This window comes from Clinocottus analis, unplaced genomic scaffold (assembly GCF_023055335.1).
Source record: "Clinocottus analis isolate CAN_PGR_092001 unplaced genomic scaffold, fCliAna1.0.p SCAF_15, whole genome shotgun sequence".
Taxonomy (NCBI): domain Eukaryota; kingdom Metazoa; phylum Chordata; class Actinopteri; order Perciformes; family Cottidae; genus Clinocottus; species Clinocottus analis.
Genome location: NW_027175876.1, coordinates 9,396,439 through 9,423,977, shown reverse-complemented (window position 1 = coordinate 9,423,977; position 27,539 = coordinate 9,396,439). Strand labels below are relative to the sequence as shown.

The window sequence follows — 27,539 nt, the reverse complement described above, 5'->3', positions numbered from 1 at the left end:
ATATACACCTAGCAAAGATAAATCTTAGGTGTACACTTTAACTGAAGCGTAATTGGAAGTTACAAAGCGGTTTCGTCTGTTATGAATGTTGTCGTCACTACCGCATTGCATTGTGGGATGTTCATGCAGAGGTAATCAAGTGTTTCCATACTGTACACAATTTCAGTACTATTAAGGTTTCGGACACAGGCTACCTCAAAATCTCCCTTTGGCCTCCTGCCTCAGCTTTCTGTCAGCACGGGACTCCAGATGCAACCCAAACACGTCCCAATATACACGTCACATCCAATATGCCAAAAATACCAGGATGTCCCACGTCATCTGGTCACATTCTGTTATGGCTAACATACAACATGTTGCTTAATAGGTTTTAGAGGTGAGCAATTTAAGCTCCTTCAGACAGAGCCAGAATAAATATGCAGTTTACTCTAAGCTCTCCAGCTGCTAACTGTAGCTGCATCTTCACCACACAACAGGAAGTGGTGTCAATCTCGTCATCGTCATCAAGGAAAGTGGCATTAACACAAGAAGAGGGGAAAAAAAATATTCAAGTTTAACAATTATTGAGCCGTCAAAGACAATGAAAAGAACAAGGCTGCAAGTCCAAAAATGTTTTCACAATGTTGAGTTTTTATTTCCATTAATCTGGCCTTCAATGGTATGCTTGACACTATCATCATCAGTCAACATCAGTCTGGCACAGCGAGCAGCGCTGCAGGTGGCTGGAGCCTCGCCCGCAGCCAGGACCCTGGAGCACACAGTTTCACAGCTCCTGACACCGAGCAGGGGGACGGTGGCCTTCCAGGGAATTTCATCCTGCTCTGGGCCACGGAAAACCAGCTGTGCCACAGATCCGAGCTGGAGGGAGGGGGAAGGGGCCCTATGACTGGAGGAATGGGAGGCTTTGACTTCCAACGCACCAGATGACCCCATTCATGCCCCGGGACAGGCTTAGTCAGCCAGGTAATTACGAGGCCCCCAGAGCTTCAATAAAAGTTTTCAGGTGTGACGAGGTTTGGAAACCGGCTGGTTTCTCCACCTCTGGTGCAGCAGAACTGTGAATTTGGATTTGTTTGAGCTCTATGGTCATTTTACATCAGTGTAATTTGAAATTTGGCTCTTCATTTATCCGGTTAAGCTAAACATGCCTAAGCAAATATTTGTATATTTCACCGGAGAGGCCAGCGAGCAGCAGCAGCAGCCACCTGGTGCATGTAGACGTTTGGCTTCAAAGACACTCTACTGCTTGCCAACGGACGGCTGCAGAAGCTCACTGATGACCTTCTAAACAATCAGGTCATCTTGACGTCTAGCAAACACATTGGCCGGCCCGACTGCTGCTCTCAGGTCAGTTAAACTCCTCCTCAAGCATTCAGTGGCACACGCGGGTTTTCCTTGGCAAAGCAGTAAGCTCATGGCTCAATCAGGTTGAAACCTCTTTGCTATAAATGAATAATAAACTACGTCTTGTCGTTTTATTGAACGTGTCATTGTCAGTTTAAAAAAATCTTTTTTTTAATAATATATTCAATAAATATACAGGAACCATGGACTTATGGGAGTTTTGAGTGTCATAAAAGCATCCTCACAGTTAGAACCTTTTTGAAGGGGGAAAAAAAAATTAAAATACGAAACCTATCCAAATATATCTTTTTAAAAAGGGCTCTATTTTAGTTGATCTTTTGTTCAGATTACAAGAATTAAGACAAATTAAGGACTTTGGATCCATAACACATGATGAGAAAGGCTCCAAAGGATCGACTCCTAACAAGTACCATGCAGAGTGGATGAGGGTGTACCAGACTGCATCCGTTTAGCAGCCATTCACACTGTGCACCCTGCAAACTGTGCTGGGAAGCAGCAGACATCGTACCTATTTGGCAAAGAAAACATTCATCAAGCGATGGTAAAAAAACAAACAAAGAAAAACAAAGTGAAACCAACACGGCGACACTGTAAAGTGACGTTTCTGTCTGAGCCGGGGAAGGTCTATACAGGAGGGCGACATAACCGTGGCGGGACATATCGAATGCTTCAGTCTCAAAGCCAGGACTGGCAATATAGTTAGACAATAGTTTATGCTTATTTGGTCTCTGTTGGAGAGTTAGATGAGAATGTCTAGAAACAAAATGTTAATTTTTGAGCTTCAGAGATTCAGATTTTGGTACCTTTGGACAGAGCCAAAGGTACCAAAGCTAAGCTAAGCTAACTCGGCAGATTTGAGAGCCCTGAAGACAATCTTATCCAACTCTCTGCCCGAAAGAAAATATGTTTATTTCCTAATACGTCAAGCTATTCCCTTTGAGCTTTTCTTTTTCTTTATCATAATCCTGATAGTACATTTAATCTTCTTTATAATTACAACAAATTTTGGCAGCTGTGATTCTTGACTTTGTTGCACTTCAGTAAGGGACATTGTAACCTTTGATTGGTTAATCTTATAACATTTAAACATGACTACTTCAACCTCAGACCAACTTTACAAACATTAGTAAACGCCCCATAGCAAAAAACAGGACCGTTTCAACCACTCAGAGAGTGCGGATCCTGTAAGCAGAACAAAATGACAACATGGCGGCTGGTTTTCATGACACAATTGAGGCATTATGGTGACCGCTGAAGAGAATTCCTTCTTGAAAACGTAACACTAATAAACATGATTGGGCCGACTCTTCAGTTAAGGTCCGGTCTCGTTTTTGGACTAACGAGTCTGTGTCTGATCTCCCACAGGCAGAAGTTCTGGAAAATGTTCTGTCGACAGAGATTTATACATTTAGACATGATTTAAAAAAGAAAAGAAAAAAAAAGCAAGATTGTTCAATAAAATACTTCGGACTATCAGTGCTTCTTCTATCATCTCCATGTACAAGAAGTACAGTTTATAACTGTAAAATAGAGAAAAACCTGCAGTGGCAACCATGTGCCGCTGATCCTTTTGCTCTACCTACTGAAACTCAAACAGCTGCTGGGCCGAACGCAGCCCGACATCAGTCCGTCAGTGATTCAGTAACTGATATAACCAGTCAGGTAGAGCTTATCGAGAATTTCTGTACACTGTGTACAACCGTCCTCCTTCCTCAGCAGGCCGTTGAGGTGCAAATGACATCTGTAGTGGTTGATGATTGAGCATGATTGAAGAACATGAAAGAGGAGGAGTGACGTCCACTGAAAAGGCTCATTTTGTTGGCAGTGGTTCCTTTCAGCTTCCACTCCTCAGATTTTGAGTTGAGTTGTAGATAAGAATACTAAGCCAACAGCTTTTAGGGTTACCTTGTTCCTTCACCGCGGGCAAAATCCTAACCCCAAACTTTCTTTCTGTGCATTTATCTGGCAGCTTGTGCGTCCGTCCTCGTCACTGATTGCAGTGGGAGCTGCTGGTCTTATAAATACTTCTTGTCCTTCAATCCTCTCTGCTTCGGGCTCTTTGCTGGGCCACTCAGCCCGATGCTAGATGAACTTGAAGCACTTGGTCTTGTCGTGGGGCAGACGAGTCTTAAACAGCACGGAGTCCACGCGAAACTGCGTGTACAGCAGCGGCATGTAGCCGTACACCTTGACGAAGAAGTTGATGCACTTGTGCCGTTCGTGGAAATGCGAGTCATCGTGTGACAGCGCCTGAGGGCAGCCGGGACAGCGGAAAGTCCAACGCGATGTCACCTAACGTGGATAGAAAGAGAGACGGTCAGCCTGCATGGGATTTTTTTTTTCTCAACTTGCATTTCCACTGTGTTGCGCAATCTGGAATGCTGTCTGTGTTAAATGTCAGAAGCTCTTCATTGGATTTGGGGAAGTTTAGACTTCGTAGCCTTTGCCAAACTCATTATCAGAGATAGCATTATGGGTGCCAAACACATGGTCTAGTCCTCATCCTGACAGGCTCAACATTTGACCAAATGCAGGCAAGTCAAATCGGGTTATTTTAAAATAAAATACAAGTCATACCACTACCAATAACTAGCTTTTACACTACAATAAAAGAACAAACGCTGTTTCAGAATTCCCACTATTTTCTGGGGGTTATTTTTGAGAACATGTTCGGTGATGGTCGAGCTGATATAACAGACAAGGATTTTAATATTTAGCTCCAAAATTTCCAAAGATGAGAGATTATTGTTAATTCATCACCAGGGATGCATTAAAACAATTTAATTTCAGTTTTATTTGGACTGAAAGAGAAATATAGTCCCTCTACAGTCAAACTTGCCCCAAATTCATTATTCACAAGGCTTATTCCTAACAGCGAATCGCTGTCATGCAACACACTCCATCAAAGCAGTCCTTAATTCCCCTCTGAAACAACCCTGAATATTAACACACCACTAAATCAAAAACAACTTAAACTGAGGGCTGCAGTAACATTTTTCTCCAACAGCTTCCATGGCTTGATTGTTATAATTATTTGTCTAGTCAATACGCACAACTGAACAAATGTCCTTCCGATAAAAATCCAGGGGACAAATCGAGCCTAACGCACCAACTCGATCTTGTGTTTTTGATTAATCATTTGTGTGGAATATTGGATATGTCAGTTTGAGTAATGGCAAGACTAAGTGGGCAAAAAATATAAATACACAGGGCCCTGAGGGGGATATAATGTTTGCGGGTGCTGAACCCAGCACAGCCTGCTCCACTGACCTTGATGGGTGGTTTGCGGGTGATGTGAGAGACCAGGAAGTTCATGGCAATGTCCTCGCAGTTTATGTAGTCGTCCACCATGTCCCTGATGGCCTGGGGCATCACGTAGGAGTACAAGTAGGCGTAGTACTACAAAAATACAAACATGCAGCAGGAAAAGTGAATGATATGGCAATGAGCCATTGACAATATGAATTTAGTTAAATGCTTTTTATTTATTGGAGTGGTGAAGAGTATAAGATCTGACCTTATGGAAGAAAGCAGCTCCTGTCAGGACCATGGAGAGCTCACAGGAGTAGTTAGAGTTGTACAGCCAGGACTGGTGGTTCACGTCCCACGCATGATATCTCCCGGGAAAACCCACGATGCGATCTCTGGCCTCACGCCACACTCTGTGGGACACCGCAGAACATCAAGTCCTCATTCTCAATCAAGTATTTAAGATTTGACTGGGCAGAATTAAATCAGTCTTTTATGGACGAGTTTTTAGTGTTGTTATTTGTTACTATTTTCTTTAAATGGTCATTAGTTTGGCTTCGAAGTGGGCCTCCCTTTTACATCCATCTGTTTAAACTTGCAATCTACTGTATACAAGCAATGAGACAACCATTTGCCTCTTGGGAGCAATTAAGTAACCATTCTGTTGTCTTCTACTCGTATATTTAAAACCAAATTGTCTCTCCTGGCTCTTATTTACACATCATGTAGCCCAGTAACTGCAGAAAAGTCTTAGACAAAACACTGTTTCAGTAAAAGCCGATCAGATCCTTGGAATGTCTTCTACAGACGCAGAAGATGCAAAACATTTCTAGAAGCAATCTAATGTCTCGAATGTATGACCACTTTAAGGTCCAACAGTTAGCTGATGTGTAACGTTTCCTCTTTAGAGCGAGTAGGCGAGGAAACATTCCCGTTTGAGATCATTCATGTTAAGTCTGGGCGAGGTGGTGCACAAACATATCTCAGCATGCTTTTTTAAAAATAGCCGTCACATTCAGCTTCTTGAGGCACAGTATTAGCAAATGAATCATAAACAATGCTCTGGCAGCACGGTTCACTTTGAATTCCTCTGATTGGTCATAAGTTGTTGGTTCAGTTTCTCTTCAGGAATGTGATGCTTCTGCAATTTTTGGGACATTTTCACAAGACAATTATCTTATTTTATTATTTTCACCTTTTATCTGAGAATTTCTCTTGTGGAAAGGCACAATGACGTCTAATGCAAATAAGTAACTTATGTTTTATAATTGTCTTTAATTAGGAAGATATGTTAAAGTGTATTTTTCTATTTATTCATGTATACGTTACCAGAGTTCAAAGTGATGGCAAATGTTGTCTATATGTGTTTCTCTTGAGTATATGAATCCCTTGAGCCTTCTGTCACCATTACTGACCTGAACCCGAACATGATCTCATCGTGACGGAGATGAGCATCGTCGTCAATCGACAGGATGGCCTCAGTTTCCACGGCGTCCCAGGGAAGGAAGCGGTTGTTGAGGCTGTTTTTTTCTGTGCGGACAACCTGCAGGCGTAGAAGACTCTGCTCAGCAACATTTCTCTCAGACATTTTTGCGAGTAGTGATACAAGTTGTACTTCGACATGACCTACAGTAGAAAACTGCACTAACAGATTACTCAGACTGGTCATACGTCATATGTAGTCTGCGTACAACTCAGGATTAAACTGACACTTCAGTAAGACCCATCTTACTCCGAGGTATTCCATACATGGGTTTAAGTGCTTTTTATATGTTGTCATATGATCTAGGTTTACATGTGCCCTATAGAAACAGTAAATATACTGTAGCTTAGTGCAAGGTAACACCATTGCGACTGATATCTTTAGCTCCTCTTTCATAGCGCACCGCATGTCCCCGTCACAAAGTAATGGTGTGAATATGAACCGCATGAATATTTCATTTTTTAGGCTTAATTCAAAAGCACACATTTTATTATTCATGGGTGTCAGACTTCTTCACATCTTTTTAGTAAAGCTGCTCGTAATTGGTGTGGACTCCTGCTTAGTTTCAAAGAGCCACTGATCCAAACAGCTCAATGTGACGTACTTCAGGTTACTTTTTTTTGCACTTCATAGACCCAGGATGAGACCCAGATTAATTCCTTTAAAAAAAAGAAACCAACACCATTCAGATGAATCGGTTTACATTTGTTGAACTTTTTCTGTAGGAAACTCACCACAATCGGCAGGCCGATGTCGGGCCACAGCAGGTCATCTGAAGGAGGCTTGGGCGAGTTCCACACCACCACTACCTTGTTGAGGTACGGCAGTCCATTCAGTCTCTCCAGAGAGTTCATCAGCACCTCCTCCCTCTCATAAGTCAGCATCACCACGGTGAATTGTTCGCGGGGAACATTTCCTCCGAGAGCTGCCTGAAACTCCTTGCCCGAGCCTCCTGTGCCTCCACCAATAGGCCTAAAACCAGTACCTGAGCCAAGGAATTTGGCTTCAGACGGCAGCACAGGGTCTAGAGGGGTGTGAGGGAACAGATGAAAAGGCCCTGGGGCCCGGTTCCATGTTCTGTAAGTGTCTGAAGCTGTGTATGTGAAGTTGCGGAGGAAGCGTGGAGACGCGTAGGGGGGCTCTGTCTCGACAGGACCCAAGTCTAGATCGCCGTTGTCAGCCAGGTTGGCATCAGTTCCTGCCATCTTCCCTGCTTTGTGGGGGATCTCGTGGGCGGGCTCTTCTTTGATGGGTGCGGCAGGAACCTGGACGCTGGTTCGGATGCTGGCCAGGAGAGTGTTAAGAACATTCTCTGTGGTGGAGAAGTAGGTTTCCCACAGAAAGCGTCCCTGACGCCTCATCGCCAACATGTCATTGTCCGATAGGCTGCGTAGCAGGAAGTGTAGCTCTGTGACACGAGGCTTGGGGACGATAATGGCTGCTTCACTCCAGCGAATAAACTGGTGATATGGTAGTCTGGAGTGGTCCCCCAGCACGACTGGAATGGTCCCTACCTCGAGGGCCTCAAAGAGCCTCATCCCACAGCCTGCCGAGGCCACTAGCTGTCCGTCCCCTGGAGAAATCACCAAGCCAAAAGTGGAAGCCTTGAGGACCTCCAGCCGATCTTCCCTCTCTCCACAGAGAGCCCACTCAGTCGGCAAACTCGGCTGTGGGTTCTTGCAGGTGAACTCCACCAGCACTTGATCCAAGTGGCTGTCCTGCACTGCTTTTAAGGTGCCGACGATGCGATCATCGTAGTCGGCTGGTGGGTCTCCTTCCATTTCCTCCTCAAAAGACTGCGGGGGTGCCTCCTGTAAGCTGCTCCTCAGTGACTCCACCCTCTCCCCCTGGAAGGTGAAGAGGTATTTCCTCTTCACGGGAACTTGAGGGGGCACTTCTAGAAAATTTGGTTCGGAGAGGGCATAAACCAGTGGCGAGACAACCAAGTCAAAGCCCTCGCGGTACTGCTGCTCCAGGAAGGTGGACTGAGCAACTGCCGCCCGTCCTGTGCTCACATTATAGAGAAAGTTCTGTGTCATGGACTTTCTGGAGAAATGCACCAGTACATGATTGTGTCCATCAGACCTCCAGTAAGGGAGGGCTTTTAGTTGCTTCTCCAGCTCTGAAGGAGATGGCGGTGGGGAGAAGGACTCTTGAAGCTCCCCAACCAGCACCAAATACAGACAAGCAATGCTGGGGTTATCGGTTATATAAATGTTGCTCTTAACTGATGCTGCAAAGGCCTGCTTCACCAGTGGGTCAAGATAATCCGCCCATGCATAAGAGCCAGTGTCGTAGACATACACAGGAAACCCAGAAGTGAGAGGGCAGCGCGCATAGTCGAAGCAGGAGCGGAGGCGGCAGGAGCGGGCAGACTTGGGTGGTGGCAGTCCCGGGTCCTCCTTGTCTGGCAGCAGTCTGACTGGCAGTGATAACTTGGGCTGGTTCTGGGCCATGAGCTCTTTATAGGAATGCTCTGTCTGGCTGATAACGTTCTTCAGCTGCAGCAGGTCCTGCTTGGCGCTGTCGATGCTTCGCTTGCAGGCCTCGATGCGCAGGTTGAGTCGGGCGATCTCCCCGTTGAGCTCCTGCCTCTTGGCCTCCAGCTGCAGCAGCTCCTCGCTGACCGACTCGCGGATTCGGCACAGGTCCTGCACATGCTTCGCCTCGCACAGTTCACCGCCGGGCCGCGGCCCGAAGATGCGCTTATCGGGACCCCCGGCTTCGTCGATGGTAGTGAGGTAGTAGTGCGCGATGAGTGGGAAGAAAACCAGGATGAAGAAGAGCATGAAACTGAGCCAGGTGAGACGCACGCGGCGCAGCACCCATGGCTGGCCACCGGCACCCCCGCCCCCACCGTTACGCTGCATTGTTGACTCTCTCAGTCTGCTCCTCGCCCAACCAAGCAACCGTTGCTATGGGGATCAGCAGCAGCCATGATACGACCTTGTCAGCAAGGTGGTGGGATGGATACTAAATCATCAAAGCCGGGCTGTGGCTCTGTCCTTGTGTAAAGGTCGTATGAGGCCTTCCACCTCCCGGTACAAGTCCTGTGGATATTGGCTCAAGGTTCAGCCTCACCTGTATTCTAATATGTACTCTGATGCGTTATAGCCCACACAAACAAATGCCATCTCTATTGCGAGGTTCCACTTCTTCCAAATCTATGTCAGAAAACAGCCCCGCATCTCGAGAGGGGTTCCCCTCGATGGTTGGCGAAGGGAGAGCATGGCTGCTCACAGCTCAGTGAGATAGCTGGTGCCCAGTTGCTGCTTTCTGGGTTGAGCTCATTTTTTGGCCCCTTGTCAGGAACTCCTCTGGAGATGGGCCTTCTGAAATCTCTTTCTTCTCAAAACAGGAACCTGGGAGAGAACAGAAAAAAACAAATTAGTGACTGATGAAATAATCTGTTCAAAGGGACTAATTAACGAAAAGAAAGAATGAGTTGGATTTAATAGCTGGAACCCACAAAGCAAACCTTCAAGCTACTTTTCGTAAAGCAAACCTGTGATACGGTCGAGATGTTGGTCACTTTTTTTTTTTGCATTAATAAGGACAGTCTTCTAAAGTAGTTAGGTCCAGTAACATTTATTTATAGTCAGGCCTTCAATAGTCAGCCACTGGAAAGGTTTCTTTGTATAAGAGGCTCTGCAGCTCATCCTTTTCCCCCCACTGCATTACGTGCATGATTGCTTAGTCTGGAAAAAAATAAATCAGTGTGTTGCAGAATACCGGAGGGTGTATCTTTTTCGTTTGATTTCTTCCCTTTCCAAGTCACAAAGAAAGAGAACAAAACAGGGGAGAGCCATCACTAGTAAGCTGCACACAGTAGGCGAGCCAACACCACCACCAGTGAAACTCATTAAAAGGCCTTTTCCGCATCCCGACCTCATCACAGACTCAAATTACTGAGCATCCCTGATAACGGTCCATGTTAGAAAGTGATGTGGATTTCTCTTCCCTGCCTCAGAAGAGCGAACGGCTCAGATTTTAACGAAGGAAACCAGCTCTACTTTACTAATGCCATCACACAGGTTTCAAGCTGTTCCAAAGTTTAATGAAGGTGAGCCTTTTGGATATAATTGCTTGTTATTTATCTCAAGATTAAAAGAGAGAATAACATCTTCCTCATTCGTTAGGAGCGGGTTAAGGAAAATGCAGAAAAAGACCTCAGGGACCTCAAAAACAGGCGTGAATGTCACCGAAAGATTCTTACATCAGGAGCAGAACTAAAGTTTCAGCTCAGATCGTTTCTTTCACAAGCAGCCTGCCCTCGGCCTTCTGAGCTCTATATCTTCATCAGACCACAGCACAAGCCCTGAGGATGTTGGTTAGGGCGAGTGCCAAACAACCCTTATCAAATAAAGTGCTGGTCTCGCAACACTGAGCGGGAGCCTCGATAAAGCGGTGCAGTTCAGTGGTACAGTCGCAGAGGCGAAAAGGAGCGCGGGTGGTGTTTACCGTTTGCCGACATCGCGGCTCCTCTTGATAAGGATATTATTCCCACGACTAGTGAATTCAAACCTCAGTGGTTGTAACGTTTTCATTACTGCCTGGTTAGATCAAAACCTAGACAGATACCATCTTAAAAACAAACAAAGGAAAAAAGCCATCTCTCATGCCGTCTCAGTCAAGTAATCATTTCTCCACACTGCCTCCAAGGGACGGGCATTTCTGATGTTTAGAGATTACTTCTCCCCCCGACTCATGAAAAAAAGCATCTTGCAACACAGCTTGTGTGTGTGTGTGTTGCGCGTATGTGTGTGCACGCATGCCTGTCAAGGAGAGGAATGTGGAAAGGTACTGGCCAATCACATGGCAGGCACGTGATTTTGTCTCGCCTAAAATGACCGAATGAAAAAAAAAGCCATCCTGCTGCTGCTGCTTGTCTGCTTGTAGCTGCATGTCTGAATGCACCGTATACCTTACATACCAACAGGCTATGATATTAAATCTGAACCACAGTTTTCTGCTGACAAATGCATCTTTATGACTTGTCACATTTTTCAAACACAACACTGTCTATATATTATTGTTAATATCAGTGGGACTGAATTTAATAATTAATTTCAGCATATACATTTCCTGATAATTTTCTCGATTAAGGGATTCATTATGTTGAGGGTTAATAATGAAAACTGGTAATTATCATTCACCAGACCCCATGGTCTTCACCTTCTTTATTTTGAGCCCCAAGTCTCGTCTTCCTGTGTCCAAAACCCTTGATATTCAATTTACAATGACATAAAACAGAAACGGCAGCAAATCCTCAAATTTGAGAGGCTTTTTCCTTTGATAAATGAATAACCATGAATCTATTATTGTTGATGATTGATTTTCTCGTTAGACATCATTTCAACCCTTGACTTCAGGTTTGATTTGAAGCTCGCAGATTCAGCGACACACAAAAATACCTTTCAGAACAACTGAAACATATTGATTGCCTTCTGATTCCCATCTTCAATCATAGTACAGTTGGGTTTCCAGCAGCCCCAAGCATGAACACTTCTTAATAACCTGGATAGATCTGCAGTTAAAATACTACCGCACCATTATCGAGCTACTGATGAGGGGCTGACTTTGCCAAATGACATCTCAAGAAGCAATTACAGAGCATCAGTATGCATTAGATACAGAGGTGAATACACGGCATATGATTGGCTGCAAAAGCTGCAGCCACAGTCAAATAAGTAGGCATAGCCATCCAGGTTAACATTAGATAAAATGCTCTGGTCCTAAAAAGTAACTACCGGTCAGGGCTTTTTAGTGAAATGAGGAAGGCACATGTACAGTCAAAACTCCCGGGACTCACGACCCTGTGAACGCTGACCCTCATCCTGCTGCTTCGTGATGCGCCCGAGGTGCAGAGTGACCGAGTGGCGACTATCACAGCAGTCTGATTAATTGCTGCATGACTGCCAGTGTCACAGGAGTAATGGCAGACAGATGTTGGCAAACGCTGTTGCGAGGCCTAATCCGGAGCCAAAAACATGCTGGTTTAAAAGTTCTGTCCGTGGCTGCTTCTGGGAAACTGAGCAACATATGCATATGCACACGCACACGCACACACACACACACACACACAGATAGAAACTAAATCTCAATCTCTTCAGTTGCGTCTTTCTAATCTGCAGAATGTCTCTGCTCTGCTGCAGTCGGCTTAATCGGACTGCTGTCTGCATGGAAAACACAGAGGAAAGCATTGATCGCTCTGGATTTACTTTGCGGGGATCAATGATAATGCCATCATTACCTACTGCTGAGCTGCGAGGCCGTTTGGCGTTAAGCACCTAAAGAGCCGCCGTTGTAGCCATGTTCCCCTTGAAGGCTTTCGGCATACAAGGCGGCACAAGTGGAAGAGAGTGCTATAAAATATATTCGCACTCAAGAGAGATACTGATATGCTCGTCCTTGCCGTCACCTTTTACAACACAGTCTGCAGTAACAATATTAAATAAAGCCACGGGGGGAAAACAGATGTTCCAACGCCAATTTGTCTTTCCCAAACTCTGATACCCGAGTATCTGATAGCAATGCATCAAAAACAAAAAAAAAATATCTTTATATTTTTGTAACAGCTTGTATACTACTAACCCTGCATGGATATGATATGCTATCGTTGTTGAATAGCCTGACGCAGGTTGTACCCTTTGTAAAACTATCATACTACTATTATACAATTGCTGGTGTTGAAATTGGCAACACTCGGGTCACCCCTCAAAACTAAACCCTTGCATACTTACATGTAGATGTTTTACTGCTGGGATTTTCCAGCGTGAAATATGTTACACTCTCCGCTAGCGCCTGCTCAAAGCGGTAAGGCGCATGTGCAAATCTCATGAGATGAGAAAGAAGTTTATTCTTATAAACGGCCCATGCAGGATGTATGATTGGGCAGTGAGTGGCATATGTTGATGTTTGCGTGAAGAGTGAGCGAGCAGCAGAGAGATATATATATATATATATATATATATATATATATATATATATATATATATATATATATATATATATATATATATATATATATATATATATATATATATATATATATATATATATATATATATATATAGCAGGGACCAAGTAATGCATTAACATATACTTTGCCAAGTTGACTTACTTCCTATGATGAGTAACCTCTGTTTATTATAATGAACATTGCATTACTTATACTGAAAATCAATACAAATATGATGTGTCATAGAGCCACTTCAAGTACCCTGCAGTCTTTTCAGGGGACAGGAGAAGCAAAAGCAAAGCCGCCCCATTGATGACCCAGATAAAAATCCCTTTTGCCTCACATGGTGAGCAGCAATGAGCAAGCAATGACTTAGTCAGCAAATTACTGGCCAGGCCTATGAATAACGCAGACTGTATTAGTCTAGCAGTCTGTTAATTTGATTTTGAGGTATGGAAACTATGGAGATGCATTTAACACCTGTTTTTAGTGTCAATAAAGATCAAGTTCTTGGCTTAGGTCAAGAAAGAGAGCGTGAGAGGATGTAACGCTAGCAATCAAGAGATGCATCATGTTGTGATTACTACCAAGAGGATTTGGGCAGAATATCTTCATCTGAAGTAAAAAGAATAACAGTCGCAGGTGTTGAGCTCAGAGCCTGAATGAAGAAGTGGGACGCTACTTTCAAGTTCCCAGATATTTGAGAGCAAGCGCTTGTATAAATGTTTGAACAGTTTCTCAGCACGCTGGCTTTCTGAGGCAGTCCTGAAATTCCTCTATGAAGAAATGAGAAGAACAGAATTGACACACAACTACAACAGGGTTTTTTTTTTACTTTACATCAATCAACTAAATTCAAGGGTCGCATCTCATGTGTGGGAAGACGGAGAGAGGCAGCCGGAGACGGCTAGTGAATGTTGAAGTTTCTAAGGAGCGACATATCTTGCCACACAGCGGTGTGGTGGTGTTTGTTTTTTCCCACGTGTCTGTGAGGCCTCCGACGGAGCTTTTGACAGATAGTAAGACGGACTGAGGAATTTAAGGGCTGAATGGAAGATCGCACAGCTTGTATTTTTAATGAGGCCCCAGCTAAGCAAGGCTCAAAGACGAAGGTGCTGCAAGGACTGAAATAGTAAGAACATGAATGTTTGAATTTTCCCTTTAATGTCTCAAGAAGAAATATTTTCTTCTTGTAAAAAGATTGACTTTAAGAGTAATTCTCCACAACATGTCAACTGTTCTCATCCTCTACTGCTTAATCTATGACTCGCTGCTTCATCAGTCTGACAAATTAATTATGAACAAAGACAAACTGTCAAAAAGCTATCTGTAATTTGGCAGACAGCCTGCGTCATGATCAGTTAGTTTTGTCGGGCTTCTGGTCCTACGTGCAAACACAAAATATTTGTTTTATTATTATCATAATTTTAACGGGAACAAAACAGAGTCTAACACTTTGAGAGGCTGCGGCACAACGTTGCTTCAGCTGAATGCTCACATCCTCATGCTAACTGGCTCACAATGACAACGCTAACATCTTATGTTCACGTAATTTACTGTGCTGCGAACATTTGCAAATAATACTCGCCACAAACTGCAGCTGAAGCTCATAAAAATATTATTTTTTTCTGCACACAGTTTGTCATAACTAAATGTACTGATTGCAAACTGATTGATTGTTGGTATATTTAAATAAAAAACAAAGACTTAAACCGTGTGATGCTCGAGGGGGATCATGAAGTTCAGAAGGATTCATGCTCTGGGGACCATGAATGTATGAACAATATAATATGGCTATTTACTGAACAATTGTCGAGTTGTCTCAGACTGGACAGAAGTAATAAACTGAACAAATAGACAGATGTTGACATTTCCAGAATAACGCTGCAAATGTTCTCACAATTGATTCGAGACAAAAAATATCCGTGCCTATATTTGCCACCACTATATCCAAACCACATGGTCTAACAGAAAAACGGCCAAAGACAGAAGGGATCGTCTGCTGTGTTACACTCTTACACACGTTAATACCGCAGCATTTCTCTGAAGTCAGCCATCACTTCGACAGTAGCGGTAGGGGGGTTAAATATACTGAAGGGCTCAGTGTACTTGCAATATAAATGTAGCGCAATCAGAAGAAAAATTGTTATTTAACAACAACAAATGTTCTGCACTACCTTATATTACAATAGGTGCTCCTATATTATATTACAATAGGTGCTGAGGGGGATGCGAGAGTTTATTTTGTATTTTCTTCGCTGGTCGAGGTTGTGAATGAGCATTCATACGTAGTCTCACTAATAAGTCCATTCTGTCCCCAACATGGAGCGACACCAGAGCTGTCGAGAAGTTGATGTATTTGTGTGATTGTAGCCTATATTACAAAATAGATTGCTATTTTTTCCAGGAAAATGCCAAATGCTTCCTTCCTCCTCTAATGTGTAGATTTGCTGCTTTGCTCAGTTTAAAAAAATATGTATTTTAATTTAAAAACTTTCAGTCTTTAACTGTTGTTTGGACAAAACAAGAGATTTGGTGATTTCACTTTGGGCTTTAGGCAATTATGAGGCATTATTTATAATTTTGAGACATTTTATTTTACATATTCATTAGTTTCAGCACTAAGCTCTACTCTAAGTAAAAAAGAGATACTAGTAATAAAAAACTGGCGCATGAGAATGTTTTAAATAAAAAAATATACAGGATTCTCGCTGACTGCAGCAGTGAGGACACACAGGCCTCTGGAGGTGATGCTGCTGCACTTGAGAAACTCATCATGGCTTCTGGGACTCTAGGTTATCCTGATGCATTTCTCCCCTTAAGGGGCTCTGGCTCATTGCGCTTGCAGACAACCCTTCAAATAATTAATTGTGATTTCATGGAGAGGATCGAGGTAGGGCACTCCCCATGGAGGTGATGGGGGGAAAAAATGGAAGCAGCTGCAGGGGAAAGCACAGTCACAGGGTTGTGTGAGGGGAGCAGCTGTTGAAGCCATGGATCACAGCTTATCTGCAGACGGCTGACTGAGCCATCTCAAGGACTTTTTTTTTTTAACTGGTAAATTACAGAAGTGCCTGTAGGGCTGTGGTGTAGTTCTCAAAGAAGTAATGAAAAGTCAGAAAATTCATTTTTTTTTTTCTTCTTCTTTAGAACGAAAAATCTAAGAGAGGCAGCCGAGTTGGTGCCAAAACAAATAGTTGGTCGACAAAATGCAAATTAACCGACAACCATTTTGATGATTCAGATCATGAATTGCCAGTTTTCACTTTTTTTCTTCCATCACTTATATTGAGAACAGGTGAAGTGAGGCAGCCAGGCTGTGAAAATCTCACATTTGATTGAAGCTTCTACTCAATTTTCTTGTCTGGGTGTCTGATTTTTTTTACCCTGAAAAGAGTTAGTATTTGATATGCAATGATAACAAAGGATGTCTTGATTGGTAGCCGACTTGTACCCTAACAAAGAAGTATTTATTACATTATTACATCCAATGCGAGGATTTAACATCACCAAGTTGGACAAAACAACTAGTTTAGAGTGGGGTTTACAGATTGAGAACCAATTAAACTTTGGGTACCAAACCCTGCATCAGCACTGAACACTTTCCAGTGACACTAGTGGGTGCTGCGTCCTGCTGCTCCTTTAATTATCCAATAAGGCTGAAGAGACGGTGAGGTCGTTATGGTCATCAGGAGTATTGGTACGGTGAGGACCCGGCGCACAAGCAATTAAGGTTGCCCTCCATGTGGACCTCTTCCTGCTCAGTGCAAATTATGAGTGTGTGTTCACCTTTGTCTCTCAGAGAAGACAAAGAGGCAGACAGGAAATGCACCCTTCACTGTCCTGTTGTTTGGAAAACAAACATCACACAACGCGTCTGTGTATTTATAACTCTTTTGAATACCATTTTGCAGAGCAGAGAGAGAGAAAGCTATAGAAGGAATGAGTTCATAATGACAGATGGGGCTGGGTGCCTCCCAACCTCCAAAACTCCTGCAATATGACAAAGAATACACAAGAGAGCAATTAAAAAATTAAAAAAAGATGACCAAGTCCTTGCGGGGAACATGTTCAACTTTTAAAAGACAATCCAAGGTCAAAACAAATATTTAAAATGTATCCAGCTAATTCCTCTGGCAACTTTATTATCACTGTCGACCAATCTGTCAGCATCTTCGGAGATGAGGCCTCTGTGTTTGTAAGAGCTGGGAGAGCGATAACTAAAATGTATCGCGCTGGCTTTGCAGTGAGTGCTAATCTGTCACTGACGCCGTTGCTATAAAACCGGCCGTGTAGCCCGCCGCCCCCACAGGGGTGAGGCGAGGAGAGACTCACTGTGTTGGTGAAAACTGAGAGTGTGACAGCCAATTAGAGTCAGAGCAGACGCACAGGACTCCCTCACTTCTTAGCACACAACAGCTCGCACATTTTGCTAATGAGCTCCAACTGCTGAAAGAAAAACTCTAAACGGGATACATTTTTAATTCTTACTCTCTTTGTCCTTGCCAGAAACTCACACAGTAAGCACAAATTTAATTATGTGCCCTTTGCTTTTCCAGAAATGGTTCGTTAGCATTGATACTTTGCTCCTTCCTGTAAACAAAGGACAGGGTTAGCAACTTTATGCTGCTTTCCCCTCTTTTCATTTAATCATAGCCTTCTTTATTTTAAGTCAAATTGGACTGAATCTTTTTTTAACCTAAGTGCAGTAAAAATGTGTCTATTTTAATGTAAAACATAGCATTCTGCCAGATGAGGGAATGAAAGAAAAGTGAATGAGTTGAAGTTACGGACTGAAGCTGTATAGTTTAGATACAGATGTAGATGAGTTCAGTCAGTGAGCAGACTCAAGGCCAGATTCAATGCTAATCATTCTTGATGTGGTGTGAAAGGCAACATTTGACGAGCATTTCTTGGCTTCTCCAACTCCTGCACAGTCTGGTATACATTTATCTTTTAAAATCATATTTACATAGGAGGTTATTTAATGGAAGCTCACATTGTGGAGCTAAATGTCTTTTTAAAAAGTCTCTTGAGTATTTCCTAAAAGTTTTATAATGTCTTCTACATCTGTAGCTTTAGACTGACAGAGGAGGATTACTTTTGACTATTTTCAATTTAATTCAGTTTCAATTCAGTTTATTTGTATAGCGCAAAATCACAAATACAAGATTTGCCTCGAAGGGCTTTACAATCTGTACTCGTGACATCCCTGTCCCAGGACCTAACATCCGATCAGGATCAGGATATTTTCTCTTGCCATTTTACATTTTCACTTCATACAAATCAATGCAAGTCATGTCTGACAGAGTGACAGAAAGGGAAATAAGAAAATCACATTTGCCCAGACAAAAGATGAACTATAATGTGCTTCTCAAGTTGTGTAATACTGCAAATGTTTCGGCAGTTTGCTGATCACACTAAAGAATTAGCTGATCTAGCTTTTTTGAAATAAGACGGTGATGAGTTTCCTGAATTTATCTGTGATGTTGGAGCTGAAATTGTTCACTGATCGGGGGAGGAAACAAAAACATTACAACTACTTTTATCAACATTTAACTTTCAGGAGGGACAGGGACGAATAACCTTTTGGGACATGAACATTTTTCAGTACTATTTTATGGTCACATGGCGCAAGTTCAATTGTTTCAGTCGGTTCCCCAAAGATATTAAAACTGTGGCTGCATAATTAATAAAGGATTAATTGCAATCATGATTTTTGCTTTTCACAATGAACACGTAAAACTGTGACATTGATGTTTATACTGCGTTCTGCAGTATAAATAGAAAACTCAGCTGCATGAAGTCATGCAAATCAAGCGCTTCCTATGCCAACAGCCAGCTGTCAGGGGGCAATAGAGAGATTTCGGCTAAGTTAGCTCCAGTGATCATATTGATCAGGTGTGCAGATCATTTTATATATACCCAGCCAGTTTTACATTTATTTTATAACAGTATTGGTTTGCAATTATAAGTGCTGTGTACAGCAGCAGGACACAATTCAGCCTCATTTTAAGGCTAAGATCAGTTCCTTTCCGAAACCTGTTTACAATATTGAAAGAGAAAGTAATGCTCTATTGATTTCATTTTGGGGAAACTTGTTGGTACAATATGTTTTGCTTCTTGGAGATGCAGTGTGAATAAGGGCCAGTTGTATTTTGAATGTCGGACAAAATCAAAGTAAAAGTAGTGCTCCTTTAAAATAACACTTTGCACTTCATTTTAATTTTTTCAGCCTGACAGCAGTTGTTTCAAATCAGGTTTTTATATATGAGCAGCACTGACCTTCCAATATTTACTGAATAGATTTAATATTCTAATATATTCGAACAGTGACTAACCAAAGTTCAAACAAGCCTTTCATACATGTCCCGTTATAGGACACGCCCATTCTCCGTATGACGCACCAACATAGTCTAGCCCCCGTCTTCAGAGGGAAAGTCTGTGCTCAAATGCCTGCAACTGGTATTTGACCCATTCATTACCAAAAATCTAATTACAGGCTGCCACATGGCACTCATTTAGCCATTTGCGTCTCCATAATTACTTTAGGCAGTGATGAAAAGGTACGTAAGAGTCTGAGACTACAAACAGGCCTGTCAAACACTGAGTCCAGCCTGACAGAAACACAAAGCGGGACCTAAAACCAGATTCAGGATAAAGATGGCTAAACGCATTATTATTATTATTGTGTGTCGCTACTCTGTAGCTCAAGTGGTATGTTATTGCCTAAATACATTTTCATACTTGCACTGTTCTCTTTACAGCTATTGACAGTACTTCATCTGAACTCTTAAATCTCTTGTAAATAACATCTGAATCGTCAAATTTTACACACTGTAAAAACAAAGCCAACCTTGATTAGTCGCCTGGGTGGTAAGCACGCTAAATCTGGAGCAAAGTGAATGCAGCAGGTCACAGTTACAAGCTAAAACTCCAACAGCTCCCCGTTACAACAGTTTGTCCACAGCAAGAAGCAGAATGAGGGCAGGAAGAAACACCATGGGTCTTTTTGTATTCAAGAGTGGAAGCTGCGTCAATCCACTGCAGCAAAGACGCTCAAGAAACCTTTCGTATCTCTCAGTGAAGCAACATCTCAGGTAAATTCAGATAAAAGGCACATTGTCCACTGCTTCCTGTCTTTTAATGCATCAATTGGTTCCACAAACCACTTAGAGGAGTACATAAAGGATCAAAATCATTGATGAACCTGAACCTCCTCTTCTCCATATACTTTTTTTTTTTCCTGAAGCCAACACAGTAAGCATTATCTCTGTGGGAAAGCTCTGGTAGAGAACTCGCAATACATTCGTGGGTGGAAAGTTAGAAGAAAGCTTTACTGCCACTCCAACATTTTTATACACATTAGAATCAGTAGAGAATCTGTTAATCTGTAAAATAATCAGCTATGAATGTCTGTAGAGTCAAGGTACACCACACTGATGTAAAAATCGAATAGAAATCCAATACTACCACAAATCAGTCCCGCTATGGCCAAACACAAACACTCTGGCTGGCATTGAACAATCAATCAACAGCAAATTGTGTTAACAATTTAACCGATTTAAAAACATATTGACTGCTCATGTAGCCGAGGCACGAAGACAAAGGACGTGCGTTGTAAGTGTCCGAATGATTGTGTAGATTTTCTGCAGCATGCCGTTGCACCACGAGGTGGAGCTTCTTACTTTTTCATGAGATTTAGGTATTTGTTTTGTGACCACCAGAAAAGCTTACGAACTGTAAATTAAAAACGCACCTCCCTGCCCTCCGCAGAAGAAATAATTCTCCGGGAGCCTCACACTGTCCTGTTGATGAACTCGAGCATCCAGCTGTACTTAAGCTAAGGGTAACGCTAAGTTAGCATCTTGAACAGTTTTACATTTATCTGGTAACATTACAGGTATTTACTGTTGAATGCGATAGGCATTTTGAATAAAGGTTAAAAATTGTTAAATATATATAAATACATCTCGTCTGATCTAATTAATATCCTCTTATGAAGCTGGACGTTGCTGCTTGCTGAGTAACACTGAAGAGCACCGTTATTATTTAATGTTTACCATTCAAGCAGCTTGGTGTTTACTTAACCTGTTTGTATGACTTCTAATGTAACTTTCGCTGATTTTGCATTGAGTATATGCTCTCTATCTCGGACGGTTGGCAAATTCATAGTTTGTGTCATAATAGTGCTAAACCCGGTCAATAAGTGAATCATTAAAGAAAACGCCCCCTCCCCCCAAAAAAATTCCACAAATGTTAAAAGGAGAAAAGTTTGTCGCCATCAGAGTTCTCTATACTTTAAGATATATTGTATCCATTTCTTTGCAATTTTCCTCCTTTTTACAAATATGAAAACTTTGACTCAATATACACAAACAGGTTTACACTAATCAAAGTAAGAAGTGAGTGATGTCATGTGTTGCTACGCCATAGACCGGGTTACTTTATTGGATGAGTTATATCGAGGGAGGAAGGGATAGCAACATGAAGGTGGGTGCCACCCTAAAGCCTTAAAACTTTTATCATTACAACTTGACAGACACAATACTTTAAAGATGAACATGCCAGTACATTCAAACATTGGTTTAATGTGAGCACATTGGGAGACTGGGGACAAATATAAGAAGCTTTATCCTTCCTGTGGATCACTATGTGGTGGTGAACAACTGTCCACATATGAGAGACCAACAGCTGTTGTCACCTGCTAATATCTACACCCAACACCTTTGAATTTCTCATAGATAACGTCTGCCATCTAAAACAAACATGAATAGCAAATATTCCGCAGCAGATATACAAAATAAGTTTTAACATATCAGGGCCCTGGCATTGTGCGTCACGTCTTACAGGAACACGCGAATGGAAGAGCGCTATCGGTAATGATATTACATACACTTGTGTTTTTCTTATGTCCACAGGTACACATGCTGGTTTGTAGGCACAAATATGCCCTCATTTATTCTCTCAGTGTGGTATTACATCTGGAAATGTCAAAAAACAAGTCATCAGTTCTCCTCAGACTTCCCTTAAAAGCTCAAAAAAACAACAGCCGAACACTCGCAGCAGCCTGCAAATGGAAGTATGGCTCTGAATATTTGCCTTGACAACTGAATCCAATTCTGGAGGTCTCTGCCAAGTCCCCAGCATCAACCACCACTCTGTTCCAGCCTCGCAATATCAGCAATTTTGGTTAAATTCAGACTAGTTTGTAATCCACAATAATCACGTAGAAAAATAGACTATGACTGAAAAAAACATCATAAGTGATTTATTTCCACAGAGAACTGTCCTCATTCAATAATGAGGCCAATTTAAACATTGCACTTTGATGCTGCTTGCATAAATATCTTAAAAGTCTTCTTTTTAAAAAAAAAAAAAAAAAAAGATTGACTATGGACGAGTTTTCTATTTTTAAAGAAAAATGAATAAATGATTGCCACAATGTAAGACATGCAGCTGACACATGATAACAGAATAACTTACAGTACATGGACATCATGGGGGAGGCATATGGAGACGCACACATTTGTTTTTAGCATATTGCAGGAAATAATATTGTTTCTGCCATTAATGGCTTCAACTAGAAGTTTATTTATTCACTAGTTTAATAATTAATCGTCTATAAAATGTCAGAGAAGAAATATCCATCATATGTGAAACGTCATGGAAAGTCTTGATTTGTCCGACCAACCGTCAAAACAAAAATATATTACATTTCTAACAATATAACAGGTAGAAGCAGCCAGTCCTCAGTTTTTCCCTCAATAATGAAAAACAATGATTGAAAAGATAATCAACAATTGCCAAGATTTTTGGTGATCGATTTTTTTTGTCTATCGACCAATTGTTTTGGCTCCTCTATAATACGTTTTATAAAAATACTGTGTTCATAGAACCCTTCCCTCCTTCAACCTGGCTTTCCCCTGCACACACTTTACAGAGAAACCAGCAAAATGAACACACAAACCCTGAAATCCTGCCCTCCTAACAAATAAATCCTCTTGTTATCTTTCCACAGCAGTGGCAGCAGCCTCGCTTGCTGTGTCCTTCTGAGAGCGCTTCCTCTCCCCCTCCTGTGCATGCTGGCGTCGACCATAACAGATTGACTCAGCCCGACAACAGCTGCCAGAACCCCGCAAGCCTCGTCCCCCAGACACTGATGGATTGTGGGAGGGGAGCCAGGGTGATTAGCCTCTGACACCAGAGAATTATTTGCAATGTACCACCCCAAAAGAGATTGCACCTGAGTGTCAGCGGTGGGCAATCACACTACTTTCAGTCGCGTTGTTAACGTCCATTCAGCCTTACAAATGGGCTGGGCTTGAAATCGACCAGTTAACAACAAGTGGAAAGGGATTGTGGAGTATGACTTGTCTAAAACTAAATACCGAGAATCAAATATTTACTTTCGCCTTGCCTCAAAGTTTATTTTTAACTGCTTCCTTCACGTCAGGCACTTACCTTAAACTTGACAGTGACGTGCACTAACTAAGGTCCACTGGAGGGAGGCCAATGGTGCTTCTATTTGGGGATATATATTGCTGCTTGGAAAATGAATTAGCTGAGAAATCCTACTGCTCAACTAGTCATGGCACAGAGAGCTGCTGTTTGCTTACTGTGCCAAAAGTAAAACTAGTCCTGCCATCTCTCTTTTCCCAGCATTTTTCCTGCTCCGACCGCTCCGAGCTGCCACATCTGTTCCAGTCAGTACTTCTATTCACGCCATTCAGTTCTCTCTTGCATAATACAAAATAAAATTCTTGCTGTCATTTAATAAACATAGAGAACAATCTGTTCTAGGTTAATGTTGCCCAACTCTTCCGGCCTCTTAAAGCAGATGTTCATTAAAGAAGAGGAGCTCGGGAGCACTCTGCTATTCAAGAGGAATTAAACCTCGACACTTTGTCAGACGAGAGCAGGAAAGTTTGACAAAATGTAAATCGAGAGTCGGCGGCTCCATTTGAGGATTCATCCAGACCCTCATTACGAGGACATAGAAATTAATGTCCAGGCCCTAAAGTTCAACACCATGGACAGATTCTCCCTCTCTGGACAATGAAACAATGTTGTACTAAAACCACAAATCAGGGCTGGGATAAAGAAGTGTACTCCATCCCTGACATTAGTGTAGTGGTGTGCAGCGCTGTCAAACCTCATCCCTTACACATCACATGCCAGCCAAAGGGTTCGGGAGGAAGCCCTTTGAACTTGAAATTATACCTCAGGAGACAGGGACCTAATTGTGCTTCAACAGGCAGATTGGAGACCTGTGGTGTTTTGACTATCACTGACCAACTAGTCCATGTCCTGGCTTCCAAAACATTGTTATAAAACACACATTGTACCTATTAAAACAGCCAAGAAAATGTAATACAGCAGTTTTGAGAGCACTATTTGCACTGGAGTGACATAAACATAACAAGTACTACATTACTTTTATAAGCCATGATGATCGTCAGGTCAACTGCTCATATCTAACATACCATGTGCACGGGCACATAATAATGGATGCACTTCATTTACACCTGCACTAACTGACCTTTTTCCATGTGGGCACTGGGCAGTGGAAAATGACTGCTGTTTGGTGCTGAGCAGGTTGTGTATAGATGGTTATTCCAGCTTTAATGCTGAAAACAGCTGCCTGCTGGGGGAATATATGAACAATGATATGAAACTCGTTTTAAGGCTCTGTGAAGGCAAAATGAGATGTCCAATGACCCCATAGTCATTTAATACAATGTTATTTGAAAAATATAAATTAGAGCCACGCTAAATAATGTGGTGCAATAAAATTGGAACAGGCAACTTCGAGGTTTAATGTGCAAGTAAAAGCCTTTCAAATTGCTATCTCGTCGCTCAATGGGATTTATTTTTCCAACTATCAACATCCGTCGCAAGCCAAAATATTCTCCCCTAATCAAACAGTCCAGATTTTGCTATTGGAATGGCATCTATATGACAAACTCTGAAAATGAAAGCATCAGGCAGGCGCCCAATTGCTAAATGAGGGCAGCACATTTATAAGCATCTTATCACATAATGTATTACTGATTTTTCTGCTTTCTTGCATTTGTTAATTACCATGTAAACAAAAGTTAAAAAATAAATTAAAAAAATTCACTCACAGACAGCATGGTAGTCACGCCCCTGTGAGAAATACATCAAAATGCTTGTCCACAGTGGGATTCACAGCGCATCATACAGTCATTAATGCATGCTGTGGTGCAATCTAACACAACAGAGTTTAAAATCATACGTTTGTCTATATGAACAAACAACACAACCATCTTAGTTTGGGACAGATCTACATTTGTTTTTGTTAGATCATATAAATAAAAAGCCTTTTACTTAGTTGACCGTTTACAAACATTGAAATGACATACTGCCGTTGTTTATATCTCAGACTGCCTCCAACTAAAAACTCCCATCTGAAACCAAACCAATGATAGCATCTGTTGTGAGACTTTCACAAACTGTAGCACTGACTCCATGAGCCAAATGACCTACAACAACTACATGCGCACCCACCACTGTCTGGGGTAACTTCTGTACAGACCTCAACACCTCACACACTGATCCAATAATGCACAACAAATATAGCTGACAACATGAGTAAAAAATGATGACTCTTGGACTGGGAGTGACATTGATGGCTTTTCTCATGTTCCGACCACAGCACTTTAACACCACAGGTCATCATTCACACACTGATGGCAGGGGCTACCATGCAAGATGCCACCTGCCAGTCAGGACTATGTAATCATCCCAACCAGGCAAAGCTACGGGAGCAATTTGGGGTTAAGTGTCTTTGCCCAAGGGCCCAAGGACACATCGACATGGACGAGCAGAGCTGAGGTTTGAACCGCCGATCGAAGGATGACCCTGCTCTACCACTGAGCCACAGTAGCCACGTGATTAATCTTTGTCTGCTTCTTTGAATCAGATCATTTAATGTTCATACTCAGCAACTTCATTTTCCCACCGAGTTTCAGACCTTGAGGTAATGACTTACAATGAAAATGACCTGCACTTTCATATATTATCTATGATATATTTCATGATTTGACAAAAGCATCCTCTTGTCTAGTAAAAATGCAAAGCTCTGATGATGTTTACATACACAATTAAACTGACCACACAGCTCCGGGCAAACAATTATGGTATGACTGCCATTAGGAGATCAACTTTGGGCTCGGAAATATTTGTGAAAACTGATTTACTGAAACAAGTCATCAAAGCAATGGCCCTGACAGGAAGCCTCAGTGTTCCCACTAACATCCTAAGCCTGGCCTTAATTTAGGCAACTGGGGTACATCTCACAAACTACAAGAGGCCGACTCAAAAGGTACATGACTGACAGAGATACATTTCAAACGTGTTATCCCACGTTGAGACACTCACGCGACCACAGCAAACTGAATACCAATTTCCAAATTCATAGTTTCCTAATTGAGTCGTCAACAATAATCGCAGTATTAAGAGTGCTCGTGGTATTAGCGTGATGACGAGTGTGTCGCAGAAACAATCGTTGGTGTATAAAAGCCTGTTGACCACAAGATGCTCTTTGTGGTTGTCATAATTGTACGCTTGTTGTCAATAAACAGGTCGACAACAAATGATCAGTTTTTTGAATGGAATTACAGGCGTGCCATTTTACTCATTGTCAAAGAGCGACACGTTTTGGGGGTTGGGGGTTTGAAAATCAAGAAATGGAGGGAGGGTGGGTCACATTTTAAAAGGTGTTTAGATTCCCCAACATGTGTGGCAGTCACATACAAGACCACACAAAGCGTCGGTCTGTCTGTCTGTGCAGGTTAGCATCGCGGAAAAGCACCGGGTGCACTGGTTTTGGTTGACGTGTGGCTCAGCCAGTGATCAAAGCAAAACAGACTCACGACTTGCAGCCGCTACAAAGAACGACACAACTGCCCCAAAGTCTTTATACAACCCGTCAACCTCTTATCCTCGGACCCCGTTAGAAACCCTGCATCTAAAACACAACGCGGACAGTGGAGCTGCGACTTTGGTATTAAATGCGGACATGCGAGGAGGGGGTTGCAGGGGAAAGACACAAGGGGCCATATGTCTCATCTGGCCAATTAGCTAGCCTGCTAGCCAGCGACCGACATAACAAAATGCATTTGCTCTCAACTCCACTGGCGGACCGACATTAGCTTCAGTTGCTACTCACCCCAGCAGAAGAGTCGAGGATGTCCCGAAAAAACTGAGTCGGAGCCGCGTGGCAGGTTTGTCCAACCGTCCCCCAAAAGATCCTGCTGTGCTGAATTTGAAACGACTACAGTCACCGGACAAGCCTGCGGTGTTGCTGCGTTTTCAGCTCGCGCCGCTCACAGCACCATTAAAAGCTGCATTGTTGGAGCGACGGCTGGACAAACAGCGCCGACGGCGCGCCGCAAAGCATTGTGGGAAACGGTGTTTACTAAAACGTGTCGCTCAAATGGGATGAACTATAGGGGA

At 42.5% G+C, this 27,539-nt stretch overlaps 1 protein-coding gene across 1 annotated transcript; it reads right to left on the bottom strand.

The window, feature by feature from the left end:
• Nucleotides 1-606: 606 nt before the first annotated feature.
• extl3 (exostosin-like glycosyltransferase 3) lies at nucleotides 607-27,435 on the bottom strand. Its single transcript, XM_068576598.1, has 6 exons — nucleotides 27,253-27,435; nucleotides 6,832-9,459; nucleotides 6,030-6,157; nucleotides 4,883-5,027; nucleotides 4,636-4,764; nucleotides 607-3,657 (listed from the first exon to the last, which is right to left on the bottom strand). Exons 2-6 carry the CDS (start codon nucleotides 8,965-8,967, stop codon nucleotides 3,448-3,450), a joined length of 2,748 nt encoding a protein of 915 aa, XP_068432699.1. The 5' UTR covers nucleotides 8,968-9,459; nucleotides 27,253-27,435; the 3' UTR covers nucleotides 607-3,447.
• Nucleotides 27,436-27,539: the final 104 nt, after the last annotated feature.